The sequence below is a fragment of the Macadamia integrifolia genome, chromosome 14, assembly GCF_013358625.1.
Source record: "Macadamia integrifolia cultivar HAES 741 chromosome 14, SCU_Mint_v3, whole genome shotgun sequence".
Classification (NCBI taxonomy): domain Eukaryota; kingdom Viridiplantae; phylum Streptophyta; class Magnoliopsida; order Proteales; family Proteaceae; genus Macadamia; species Macadamia integrifolia.
This window is the reverse complement of record NC_056570.1, coordinates 26,100,202-26,114,301: the sequence shown is the minus strand read 5'-3', so window position 1 is coordinate 26,114,301 and position 14,100 is coordinate 26,100,202. Positions and strand designations below refer to the sequence as shown.

General features: G+C 34.0%; 1 protein-coding gene across 2 annotated transcripts in view; it reads right to left on the bottom strand.

The window, feature by feature from the left end:
• The window catches only part of LOC122061538 (villin-2-like), a 60,100-nt gene extending 54,968 nt beyond the window's left edge, over window positions 1-5,132 (bottom strand). Inside the window, exons 1-3 of one of the 2 annotated variants that reach the window (XM_042624830.1) lie at window positions 4,720-5,132; window positions 1,465-1,638; window positions 1,114-1,213 (exon numbers count right to left, since the gene is read on the bottom strand). In XM_042624830.1, the coding sequence (XP_042480764.1) occupies window positions 1,114-1,213; window positions 1,465-1,520 (156 nt within the window). In that variant the 5' untranslated portion in view covers window positions 1,521-1,638; window positions 4,720-5,132. The remainder of the gene's footprint in view (window positions 1-1,113; window positions 1,214-1,464; window positions 1,639-4,719) is intronic. The other variant, XM_042624831.1, reaches the window with a different exon arrangement.
• Window positions 5,133-14,100: the final 8,968 nt, after the last annotated feature.

The window sequence follows — 14,100 nt, the reverse complement described above, 5'->3', positions numbered from 1 at the left end:
TCTATCCTAGCTCTTTGGGACAGAAGTTGAGTTAATAAATTTGAAGTTTTCTTCAAGGCTGAGAGATTTAGTTGAAGGGTGATATGCCTACAACTACGAGAACCTGAGAGGCCCAAGGGAGAGGGTGAGAGGCCTAATCCGTCTATCTTTTGTTCCCCCTTCTTCCTCTTCCATCGATTCTTTTCCCCTTTTATTTCTATCATTTCTGTGCTTACCTGAGAATAATCAAAATTCATTAAAGTCCCAAGTTGGATGCTGATTCAGCTACTGTTCTGAAGATAGAACACAAGGCCTATGATTCTCATTTCTCCCAGAAACTCATACTACTCCCTGAGATCTCAGCCTTCAACCAGAAGTTGCGGATGATCTTTGGAGGATCAAACCAGCACCCCAGGAACCCCACTAGATTGGAGTTTGACAGCTGTTTGGCTTCTGGTTTGTGTGGTACAAGATTTCTCCAGTTTTGCCCTCATTCTGCCGTAATCCCAGGAGAAGCTGTATTTCCATATCCAGACATCAGTTCTGGCTGATACTTGGGAAGTTTTATCAAGACCAACAAGAGCCCCACTCGACCCGAGTTGCATCCCTTGCTGGGCTGTATTTTGTGAGTTATAAATTTTCTCTTGTTAACCTAACAGTCTTCAAGAATCAGGTACTGTTTTCAGTTTCAGTTCATTGTTAGGTTTGAACCTAAGTTTTGTTGATTGTTTGGCGCTTTACATTAATAGTTGAATTATCTACTTTTCTCTTTCTCAAGTATCTTTGTTTTTTATTTATTTTCTTTTATAGCGACTGTCCGTCCCTTGAGTTGTATACCATGACCTCATGTTTCTTTAATAAATTCTGTTGCTGAAAAAAGAGTATGTTTCCATTTAGTGATGATAAATGTATATGAATCTAAGAGAAGATTAGCGCCTCGCATTTTGTATAAAGCTTCATATAGTTATTTATTGAGCAGGAAAAAAAAAAAGAGAGAAAACCTACAATGTAAAAAGATAATTTCAGCAAGCCAGCAATGAAGTTCTTCCAACATATCTACTAACTGTAATAACATTGCTCAGAATAAATCCAACTACAATGGAAGAAAAGATGACATAATAACACTCTACATACCTGCAGAACAATGTAAGAATCCCCCATGTAGAATTTACCATAATCTGATTTAGCCAATGGAACTGGTTGAAAGTTCTCAACCCGCCAAATTTCAGTCCCTCTACAAGATGTTAAGTACAAAAACCAGGAATTGTATATTACAAGTTTACAACAACTGCTCTTTCTCACATACATTAAATTGCAATGATTTAGTATGAGCAAGTTTTTATCATTAACAGGAAAACATGACTCAAGGAAAGCAGCATTCCTCCTTTTCCTGTTCCCCTTATTTTTTTCTTTATAAATCCTCTGTTATGTGTAATGAATAGGACGTAAAATTATCAACCCAATGCATGGTAATGATAAGGATACACTTTCTGACCAACTCCTTGAAAAGTAGGATCCAGAATTTTTGTAGAGCTAGACATTGTGCAGCAAACTTCTCGACTCCTTTTCCTTAACAGACTAAAGAGAAGCTCTTCCAACTTGTACCTTCTGATTTCTAAAACTCCGACGACCCAAACCAAAAAATATATATGGGTTTTACTGCAAAATGAAAATTTGTTAATATGTAATGTATGCACATAACAAACTACAAGCACTTAATAGTCTCAGAGGTTCAAAGTTCAAATAATACCAAGATCTATTTTCTTTATATCCAAATTAGCCAAGAAAATACATATTACATAATTCATCACAAGCACAAAATAATCAGATTTGATTGGTCATGCAATAGTAACAAATGCAGGTGCTTATCAGGGCACAATGTCTTGCAGTTAGCAGTTTAACAATTAACAATCTTTCCACAAATTAAATCAAAGACACCAACAAGCATAGAATAATCATTTGCAAGCCAACCAGCCAGGAGACATGGTTAGGCAAGTGAAGCAAGTCCATATCATTACACAGTCACTTGCTGCCATACCTCACAAGTTACAACAAATGAATAGCTCTTTGAATCGAGCACTGGTTCTTTCTAACCTTCTAATTGAATTACTTGAAGGAAAAAACATGTCATAATGGATAACATATAATATAAAATCAGCACAAGGTGACCAGGTCATTCTCCACTAGAAACACCTTCTTATTTATTATTTTTTTTTATTGTTATAATATTATTATTTTATTATTATTTTATTATTATTATTATGATGGATAGATCTAGAAAAGGCATCTTGTTATCCAAGAACTATCTTATCTTTTTCCTATAAATATCCCAAACATTACGTTTTAAGACTTTATTCTCAAAACATTCCACATAAAGAGTCCCTTTTTCCCTTCTAATGGATGAGTCTCCAAATTTATCTGCAACAGTGATAAAAAAGAATAGCTAGCACAAGGGTCTCAGAATGAACATCTCACAAGAACCCGTAGGCTATCTAGTAATTTCATCAAAAGGCACAACCATATACTATGCGACAGGGTGTCTATGGGCAAGTCCATGAAGTAGTTCGGGCCTGACTTTGAATTATATTTGTTCAAACCGCAGGCTGAGCTTGTGCAAAAATTAACAAGTGCTAGGCCAGTGATGGAATCGAATTCATTAACTCAGCGCATACCAACTAATTCCAACATATCCACCACCCTCCATTTACACTCATCTCTATAAAGTTAAACCACTTAATTTCAGATGATTCAATTGGACAAATGCATTCTAGATCTGGTGCCAAGCCACCAGGTGTTTGTTGTAGCAGCCCACCAATTGCTCCATCTCCCTGAAGATTTCCATAGACTTTGCTTCCTAGGATTGCCATTGGCAATCGGGCTTACAATCTCCCTGGAAAGTATCACTTTCAAAATGTCCAAACACAAAACTCCAAACTGCAAAAAATTTGCTGGCTTTTATACAATCAAGCTCAAGCTCTACCCTGAAAAATATCATCCTAAATTAACTAAGGAACCATTATCATGTAGCAGCTTCCTCCTATTCAAAAAGTTCATTCAATTCCCTTGAATGAAGTAAGCTTAATAAAATGCTTTCTTTCAAGGTATAACTTCCTGCTCCTCCATTTTGACGAATAATATAGTAGGACTTTCATCCAAACCTGGGTTTTATACAGCTTAAATTAGAAGATAGGACTATGATGTGGATGTTGAGGTTCAATTCTTATTCCACAAGTTCAAAAGTGAATTGCACTGCAAAGAAAACCTCAAGAATCTAACAAATATAACTATCTAACCCAATATGTGATTCTCAAATATCTTACACAAACATTCCAAGATATTGAGAAGTACAATCCTCGGAAAGCCGGAATTATTCTGAAAATGCCAGTCAATATGCTGCTTGACCAAGGTATCTGTCATACGTTGCCCTTGCACAGATTTCTGCCACCTTGTGTTGACATTCAACCCACTTCATAGTTCCTTAATCCTCAAATTAGTACTATTTTGTACATTCAATCGTTCTGAATGTTTCTTCAATAATTCATACTGATCACTTCAGAATGAACTTTCTGGGTACTACGGTATATTCGTATGACCTCTTCACAGAGAACATCCTAAGATGCCCTCTTTGTGAGATTCTAGATCTATAAACTTTTCAAAGTTATCAAAACGAATTTTCACATCCTCAAATGCTCAATTTCTGCGATGTGTCTTTTTGCAAAAGAGTACCTACTTGGCAGTTAGCAAGTGACTGTATTAAAGGTCCTGCACATGGTAGGACTCTGGATACTGTAGCTTCAACTTATAAAAGAGAGGAAAACAGTAGCAAGTTGCAATAGCATTACTTTAACAATGAACAGTTTTTAATAACTGCTTTTCCAAATCCAAGTTGTTTTGCAATCAAAATGACAGGAAGTCCTGCTGATTATCAGAAGAACTCATCACTCATTCCAAACACTCAACCTTTCCACGTAATGAAAATACAGGTTGTTTCTCATTGTGTTCTTATGGGTATCAGGTTGCTCAATTTGCAATGCACATATGCTTGGACATCTCATTTCATTATGTTCCCACTTCAAAAATGGGAATGAAGAGCTGAAAATGCATCTCCTGCGTATTCATTCTCATTGTCATTCACATCATAACATAATCTGTGACCTGCTATAATTAAAAAGGAAAAAAGGAAATTCATTACAGGATTATAGCGATCAACCAATTGTTAATCATATGCAAACCTAGATATTTCAATCCAGCAGAAAGAAATATTACTAAAGCCTTCATAATTTTCTCTGTGCCAACAAATCCAAAAACTCCTTGATCATTTCGTACCCGAATTACCCAAACATCAATGCAATTCTCTTCCTACCACCCAAACAATAAGAAAGATCAAACAAATCCATCCATCACAAATCACCTCCAACTACAGATCATCTCACATGAACCACATGAAACTAAAAAAAAAAAAAAAAGCGAGAGAGAAAAATTCATCTTCCTAAACCGACCAAAACCAAAACAGAATGGGGCGAAATGTATGAACACTAAAAACATTAAAGGCCTCCTAAAAACAGAATTGAACAAACCAGAAGCTCAGATCAACATGCACTCCAAGAATTACAGAAAATGTTAAAGCCGATTAAACAACCAAGAGAATACACAAAGATCTACGAGACTCGGTGATCATGGAACGGATCAAATAGCATCAAAATCAGTTTCAAGAAGCATCAGGTACGAACAGAACATTACCAGAGACCTTTGGTTTCACTTTCTCTTTTTCTCTTTCGCTTTTCTTTGTCCAGAGCAGATGATGAAGCCTGGAGGTGTGAGATCAGAAATGAAGCCGTTTGAAGAGCTGGCAAAGGAAGAAACACTTAAAAAGTGAATAATTGCGCTCGCATTCTCTCTCTCTCTTCCTTTTGAGCTTTTGGGATTTGAGAATTTATAATTTGGAGAAATGGAGGGGACGGGAAACAGAGAGAAAGGGAAAGTTTTGCTTTCGGTTAGAGAAATATTAATGGCTGTTGTGTTCAAAAGTTGTGGAAATTAAGAGAAATATCCGTTCACGGTGGCACCGGCCATGGTGGGGTGGATTGGTGGATGATGGAAAATTTAAAGAGGGAATTGAGGTTCCTTAAAAACTCCGTTTTAGCTCCCGTCTTCCCGGTGTAGGAGGAATCTGTATACCACACCAATGGCATTTTGCAGGATGGTACCCTCAATAAAGAATCCAAGAGTTGGCTCTTAGCAGAAGGCTCGAATAGCCCGATACGGTTTCGAACTTGTTTGAGTGATTATTAAATGTGTTAGGCTCGGGCAATTAACATGTATTTTTTTTTTTTTATTAGTGAATTAACATGTATAATGTTCAATTATAACCTTATTATCGTGAGTCTATGTCCAAGTTTACAAGGTATTTTTTTTTGTTTTTCTCATGAAAAAAAGATACCTAAATAGGTAGAACCATCTGGGACCTTAAATTGACAGGAACCAATTAGGCCGCATCAATTGGTGCCTTTCTTACCTTATCGTGGGGATTTTATAATTCTTTATTTTCTATCTTTCATATATTTTATCGGACTTTTGGCTAAGATCAAGTGAATATCTGTTTATTATATATATTTTTTTTTGGAAAAAAATGCTTCTTAATTTTTGTTTTCTATTTTAGACTTATATTAGTATTTGATATTATTTAAATTTTTATTTTTATTTTTATTTTCATGGAAAAAATTATGTCAATCTATCAATTTGCCTATGACAAAACATTGGCAGGTGAAAAGATCACCTCTTTTGCTGATGTGCTTAAGATGTTCCTATACATTTACTCCCCGTGCGTTGGATTAATAAGGGTTTTTTTTTTTTTTTTTTGAATATAAATAATGGTAAGAAGAAAAAAAAAAAAAAGAATGGTCAAATGGTTCAAGTGGCAAGTGGTCAGAAATGAAAATCACGTGGGTCAAGTGAGTTGACTCATTGACTCGGTCATCAGATTTTCTTTTTTAGGGTATTTACATCATATTTGAGCCTTGGCGTGAACGAAAATCATGGTTTGTGACACTCACCCTAAATAAGAAATAATTAACCTATACCTAAAGGAGAAGCAAAATAATCACCTACACTTTTCCTTGGTAACAGTTACTCTAACAACGTTCAGTAGATGATTAAAAAATACCATGTTTACCCTTTTTATCCATCTCTTTTTCATCATCGAACTTTTTTTTTTTATCACTCCTCAATTATCAGTAAGAATGATTTTTGTATTGTATGCACACACATGGAATCCAGCGCTGTTGTGGATTCCAACTAAGAATGGTTCTCGTATAAGAACTTGATCCATCTTCCAGTTATCAATGGTATCCTAAACTATTGATCAACTTCCATGTTTGAATTGATCGTAGATTTCAAGAATTAGGATCAGAATATATCTGGTTAACCTAATTCTTGTACAGAAAAACTTAAATGGGCAATTACGATCACTCTCCTACACTTAACTTGTATTTACTTGATAAAAAGAGCAAGGGAAAAGGAGAAGTAAAAGTTTAATGTAAGGGAGCATCAGAAAAAAGTTGAAGGCATGGGAGATTTAATAAATATAGGTTAAGTGTAGGGGAAGGATAGTAATTGTCCAAACTTTAAAATGCATTAAAACACCAATGTCAGGTTTGATCCAGCCGATTCCAATTAATATGATCAGAGAACGTTTCAATAGGCTCCGATGGCTATACATTTAAAAACATTTTTCTCATTCGTAGCAATCCCGAAAGTTCTTAATAGTTTTTTCTTGAAATTTTTTGTCACCACAAACGTCCATAAATTTAGGTCTAGTCAATTTCGTGATTCCGATTAATAAGATCATAAAAAGTATCAATAGGCTCCAGTAGCTATTCATTTAAAAACATTTCTCCCACTCTTGGCAATGCCGAAGATCTTCATATTTTTTTCTTAAAAGCTCACGTCACCTCAAACATCAATAAATTTAGTATTGAGCAAGGTTAGTGAAATGAGAAGAAATTTTGAAAGAAGAAAAGAGAAGTCTCGAGAATTATTGTACTTAGCATTTATCTAGTAGCTTTATTTGATCTGGATTAGAATCGACTTGAACTGATCCAGATCCCAAAACTACCATTTTTAAACCCTTGACTAATAGCAAATTTTTTATGCCAACAACAAACTAAGGGTTTAAAAGAACCTATCAATTGATGCAGCTGTGATGCGCTAAACTCACACTCACCAAGAGATTTCAAGTTTAATGCTCTAGCCGATCTGACGGCTTGCTTTGGTTGCGTAGATGTCATAGCTTGCACCATAGCTCATGATAGCATTTGTCACTAACATATAAGACCTCTCCCCATCCCTAAACTCTTTTGGCCTTTTAGACCACAATTAACGTGGGACCTTTGGGTCCATTAGAAAACCATCCAGAACATGGTGAGTTAATAAAGCCTCTTGATTAATTGGATTGGGTCATTGTCCATATTGAAACTCAAAACCAAACCCTTCACTATCATTATAAATGGGAGTTATATATGACATTTTGCTCCACTGGACCCTTTAAGAGTATTCAATATGGGACCTTTTGGGTCATAATAAGAGCATGGTTAGTTAATGAAGCTTTTCAGTTAATTAGTTAGGTCATTGTCCATTTAGAAGCTCAAAACAAACCAACCCCTTTCATAAATTATCAAACTACAAAAAGGGAGATATATGCAATATTTTGCTTACAATTAAAGTCTAGTTAATTTCGCTTGGATATCTTGTTCATGCTATCGATTGGTAAATGTTTTTAACTTGTGTTTGCATTCATCATACCATTTGACATTAAGATTATGTTTGATGTGTATTCTTGGATTGGATTATAGGCCTAGAATGCATATGAAGTGAGAAAAACAAAGAAGAATTGAATTTCAGAATATGTTCTAGGCTCAAAAAATTTAATTCGAAAACACATACCAAACACAAGCTAAGAGTTCCAAAACTTTTCGGACCATAATCAATTTGGGTCTGGAATTGGATCTATTATATATATTTTTATTTTTATTTTTATTATTATTATTTTTTCTTTGGTCTGAAATTATCTAACTTGCCCATGGGACTTTAACTAGATAGTAGCTGAGTAAGAATAGAGGAAGTGGGTGGAAAGGTAGAGGAAAAGGGGTGCTTTAAGGCACAAGGGAAAGGCAAAAGAGTCGAACATATGAACTCTTGAGGGCTTTCATTCTACCGGTAAGGCACCGACCAACTGAGCAAACAATTGTCTTCTATACTTGATTACTTGGGTTGGGTCATTTTCAGTTGAATCAATCCGGACTTGGGTTGACCACTGCAAACTCAAAACAATATCATATTAAGAATCCAAAGCTTTGTAAACATCAACAGATCTTGATAAACTAACATTTTTAGTGAAAAAAAAAAGTCACCTTTTCAGCCCCATATGATCAGTTAGTACATGTTTATCTAGATTGTGACCTTCCTCATTGGATCAGAATCAAAGAGGAAGTCAAAGAAATCCTTTTTGGTTAAAAAATAAATGGCATTCATGGAACTTCAATGGAACAACCAACTCCAATTAAAAGGTATGCCAGCAAATAAGACTAGCCCATATGTGCCACATAAAGCTATAGCTTCACTTCATTCAAAATACTAGAACTATAGCTGTCAATGGACCATAATTTCTAACTCAGTCTTGCTTGAGAGCCCTTTGGAGCACTTCATTCCTAATATATCTTCCACTGTTCTTCATATGATAATGAAACTTATTGTCAATTGTCATATTTCAAAATGAAAGGGGCAGTCCTACTCACTTCAAATATACTATTCACTTCAAATATAAAAGGTAGCCATTGTGTGAAAAGAGAGGTAAGGGGTCCTCTATCACAACCATGCTTTACTTTTGTTTCATAAAAACCTCGTGACTTTGAGGTCCCTCCTCCCATAAATGCTCTTTGGACCATGAATTTTGTGCTGCAATAATTTAGCTTTAATATTTAAGTGGGCTTAGGAGAGCTCAAGCTTGAACAATTTGGCTCTTTTGCTTGAGCTGACTATGCAAATCACAGTACAACAAGCATTATATTACCACCTAATTTTGTTGTCCTTAGACAATCCCATGTCAGGTTGCACCAAGCAGTTGGATTGAAGACCATGGCATACCATTAGAGGGGGAAAAATAGTGCATAGTACCATCAAGGTGGGATGTTTAGGTATCTAGATCTGACCATGGTTTGAAATTTCAACCGTGTAAGAAAAATACCAAAAAAAAGAATAAAAAAGAACAGATTCGTACAACATAACACAGATATTTAACGAGATTCACATACGAATGAGATGTGCTACGTCCTTAGGCGAAGAAAAGGAAGAAGATGATTCGCTATATTGGAAGAAAGATTACAATGAAGGTCTCTCAAGAAATCCTAAACTTGGAGCTAATCAAAATGAAAAACCCCAAATTTCATTTGCTTATATAATAAAACATCATAACATATAAATACTTCTCCCAGTCGAGGATCCATCAGGTTGTATCCGATCAGGTTGTACCATACCGGATCAGTGATGGGCCCATGTCCTCTGCTATCATCATAGACCTCCAAGAGGAGGGAATCATTTAGGTCGCCACTAAATTTTGTCAAAGTAAGTCAATCTTCGAAATAGGTCAAGAATTCAAGACAAACATAACCAACTGAAAATGTCAAAATTAAAATATTTCGATTTTTGACAAGAATCAAAATGAAATAATCCTTAAATTTCATCTAAATATTTCAGTTTCGACCGAGTTTGAAATCTGATTTTTTTTTTTTTTTTTTTTAACTATGGATATGACTAATAAAGTGAACAGAAGATCATGGATGTCCTTGATTTCAAAGGCTATGATACATTTCTAACCGTTGGTAGGAAATCTATATAAATATACAGAACCAAAATATTATAATTTAAAACGAATCTAAAATTCAAATTTAATGACACATTTTAGCTAATTTACAGAAAAAGCCAAGGAGATGAAGTATATGCTACAGTAATTGATCTTGAAAATTTGTCACTTCTGTCAAGATCTGTTGTTGAAATATTATTATCAATTTCATAATTTGTTATACTCAAAAATGTTAATTAACTGTTGGTTTTGTATCCTTCTGAGTTTATAATGTCTTATCAAAAAAAAAAAAAAATTTATAATGAAATAGATGACAAGTGGGTGATATTGACGCAAGATGCACTAATATCACCAAAAGTAAATAAATAAATAAAGAAAATAAAAATGTAAATAATTAAGTTAATCACTACACTTTCCATGTATGAGTTGGGAGGTTTGGTGGTGGAAACTAATACTAATTAAATGTAATTATAAAGTTAAGCAGAATTAACAAATTAACCAACACAAGCTTAATGGATGCAAGCTTGACATAACCACATGACTAGCTTTCTAAAGAAATAACAAAGCTTAGTGGGGCCATATTAATGCATATTGTTTTGACATACCAGCAAGTCACTTTGAGGACTTGTTCTTCTTAAATATGAAGAAATAAACAAGAAATCTATAATTTAAGTTGGTATGAAATTAATTAAATGCTTGATATGGATAAAAACCAAAGGTTCAAGCATAGTTTATACATATCACATATTAAAGGACATTCAAATTTCATTTTTTTAGAAAGTTGAACCATATGTGGACTGGTTATGTACGTCTTCATGTGTTGATGAAAAGCTGGTCGGTTAGACCATATATATGGCGAGATGGGTAGCCCATGGAAGGGTCGGCTGATATGCTTTATATAGAGAGCCAATGGGTCCTTGAGAACAAGATATAGAGAGTGTCTATCAAAAGACTATGTGGTAGGTTACTAGGTTAGGAATTTAGGGGTGTCAAAATCAGACCGATTCAATTGAACCGATTGGATTATATCAAAGCGATCAAATTTCTTATTGATTTGGTGTTGCTTTTGATTTTTTGAAACCATTTTGAGACTGAAAATGACCATTTAAACTGAAATTGGAGAAAGACCAATAAAAACTGAAAACCCACCATAAACCAATGAATGTCATTATTTTTTACAAATTTTCTTTTATTTATAAAAAATTGATATCAAACTAATAATAGACTGATAAATGATTATTTAAAAGGAATCCGATAATGAACCTCTTAAAATAACTTATTGAGGAGCCAAAGGCCCAAGGTCATAATTTTTAAGAAACAAAAGAATTTGTATAAATCAAGAACCAATACACTTAAGAGAAGTTGATCAAGTGATAAACCCTCAGACAGGTACTCTACTATAATGACTGAATTGATTTTGTTGAGAATTATACAAGAGTGGATATGATTAATGATATTATTTCTGTAAAGTACAAAAATACAAGTCAAGTTGGAGAAAGAAAGAAGCTTTATATGGTTCAATATGGTAATCCATGTCTTTTAAGTATCTTCTCACTTAACAAATTTGATGAAATTCTGATGCCCAGAGCATAATTTGAAAGCTTTTGTAGATTTCTTACTTGTCCCCACTCCAAGTCCAAAAGGACTATGGCAATATAAAATAGAAACCAGCTTGGTCGGTGGCAATCACAGGGTCACTGACCCAAGTCAACCGATTCATTCGGATTTAGAAGGCACTGCTCTGAGAAGCTTCCACAGGTCCATGACCGATCTAACCACCCCCACCGCAATAAATAAATAAATAAATAAATAAATAATATATATATATATATTTCAATTATACGTAGCCCTTTCCCATTTTATAGAAAGACATTTTTTGAATCGAATGACAATTATAAATTTTTTTTATACCTTAAGACAAATATTTTCAACTATTGTCATATATCATTTTTGTATTATTTATGTATTTCCTTATTTCAAGAGCTCTATGTCTGTGGTTGGAACCCTTCATATGTCCACATGTCCACTTTAAATATCAACAATAACCATATAGAGATCAAGTGGGTCTTAAATTTTCTTGATTGTCCTTGATCACATGATGGTCCTCTTGTATCCCCCCACGGCCTTAAGTGGATTATGGCTGAATACCCTAAATCCTTATGAAATTTAGAAGCAACATGTGCATCCTAATGGAAATTTGTTTTATCAAAAAAAAAAAAAAAAAAATTTGATAGACTGTGTTTGGTAATTTCTAATTTCAGAAACGTTCGTATCAAAAATAGAAATTCAATTTTCTGGCAAAAGTTTTTTTTTTTGAACGAAACTATAAGATGGACACATTTTGCGTCCGCAATTCTACCCTTTTTTTTTTTTTTCCCTTTTTATTAAAAAAAACGAAACACACCATAAATGCACCAAACACTTTATCCCATTTTTTCATTCCCATGGAATGAAAAAACTCCAAAAGTATTTTTCTAGAACGTTACCAAACACAATCTTAGTCTTTTGGTCAAAAACTCAGTCATTTTAGGCAACATTATAATTGTCCACATCCTAAATCAAAACATCACTTTCTGTAAAAGCGTGAAACTAAATATGACCAAATTGATCAAATAAGACACTTCAAAAAATAATGAAAGAGTGTTTTAAGACCAATTAATTAATTTTGAATCTACCAAGAGTTTTTGCGTTACGATTGAATTACATCAAACTTTAAAAATATCCTAATCATAATATTTCGCGATTTCCAATCCTTAGAGAACACTATCAAAGATGATTTTATTGTTTTCTCTTATCATCAAGAAATTAATCGAGATTAGCATGAAGTTTCACTTAAAAACTATACCAATAATCCACCTATAGATTTTTCTGTAGTATCAAACAGCCGCTGGACATCAATGTGTACTCCCAAGATTGGAAGTGGAGACAACCTATACACTTATTTATTTATTTAATTAATAGAAGAAGCACCAAAGTGTAGAGTTATAGATACTGTTGGAAGAAATAAAAGGCAGAAATATCAATGAAAGCCATCCATGTTCTATTGTTCCATACCAACGACATTAATTAGTGGAAGGACTGTAGAAGACAATACATTGGCACCTGTGCCCTACCACGATAGCAAATAGCTCTAGTATGGGATATCAATACTTCCAACTCCTCGGCGTCTTCAGTCGTCGTCGTTGTTGTCCTCATTATTGTTGTGTTGTGTTGTGTTGTGTTTTGTTGTCGTTGTTGTGACACCTTCACTTTCCCATGTGCACAAAAGCAAGAACGCAAGCGGGTAATCCATCCAGGGGCATGTTAGTCCTTTTATCTTTTCTTATGTCTCATGTAGGAACATTTGATTAAGTATCTTTTTTTTTTTTTTTAAATGAACTATTATTGTGTTATTTTTGTTGTTGGTGTTGTTTCTATTGCCACTTTGGATGGATAAGTAATTTGATTGAGTTGAATTAAACTGGATTACAACATTGGGCTTAAGGCTGCTAATTGGTTTGGTTTCTGTGTATGAGGTACAATTTGATTCAGGTCACATTTATTTGGCTGAAACTAAAATCGAACTGTTTACTAAATGGTTATATTTTTGAAAATCAAAATCGTTTAATAAACCGTTCTGGTTTCATGGTTTTTAAATGGTGTCAATTTCGTGATTTTACATGATTTTGATCGCAGTTTAATCTATACATTTTCTAAATAGATAGCAATCAGTTTGTTGGTTTATTTGCATGTCTAATGAAATTTGTCTCTTTTGATAAAAACTTCAATCATGTATCAAAATCAATGAGCAATGAGGCATTGAAGGGCAATGTTTTAATTACATAACTATATAATAGGAGTAAAATATTGATTAAGGTGTTGAACAACCTCTATGGACCTTTCTTCTTCCCTAAATTAACTCATATTGTTTTGTTTACATGAAACTCATTATTTTAGTAAGTCATATACGGTTTAAAAGGGTCGATTTTAACAGTGTAAACAATTCAGTTTTGATGGTGTTAATTCGGTTAGAAACCGCAAGTTAAACAGTTAAAATGGAACTAAATCGTTTGATTAACTGGCCTGAAAATTGATACCAGACCAAATAATTTATTAAATGACTTTACAATTTCAATATAAACGGCTTGATTCAGTTTCGATAAACATTTTCCGTTTCAAAGTCATATCCGTAATTGGGCTAGAGTTGAGGGTTTCGAAACTTGAAGTTAAATCACAATCCAATTTTATGCACATGAGTCAACATAAAAATCTTCTACGGAGAGGTA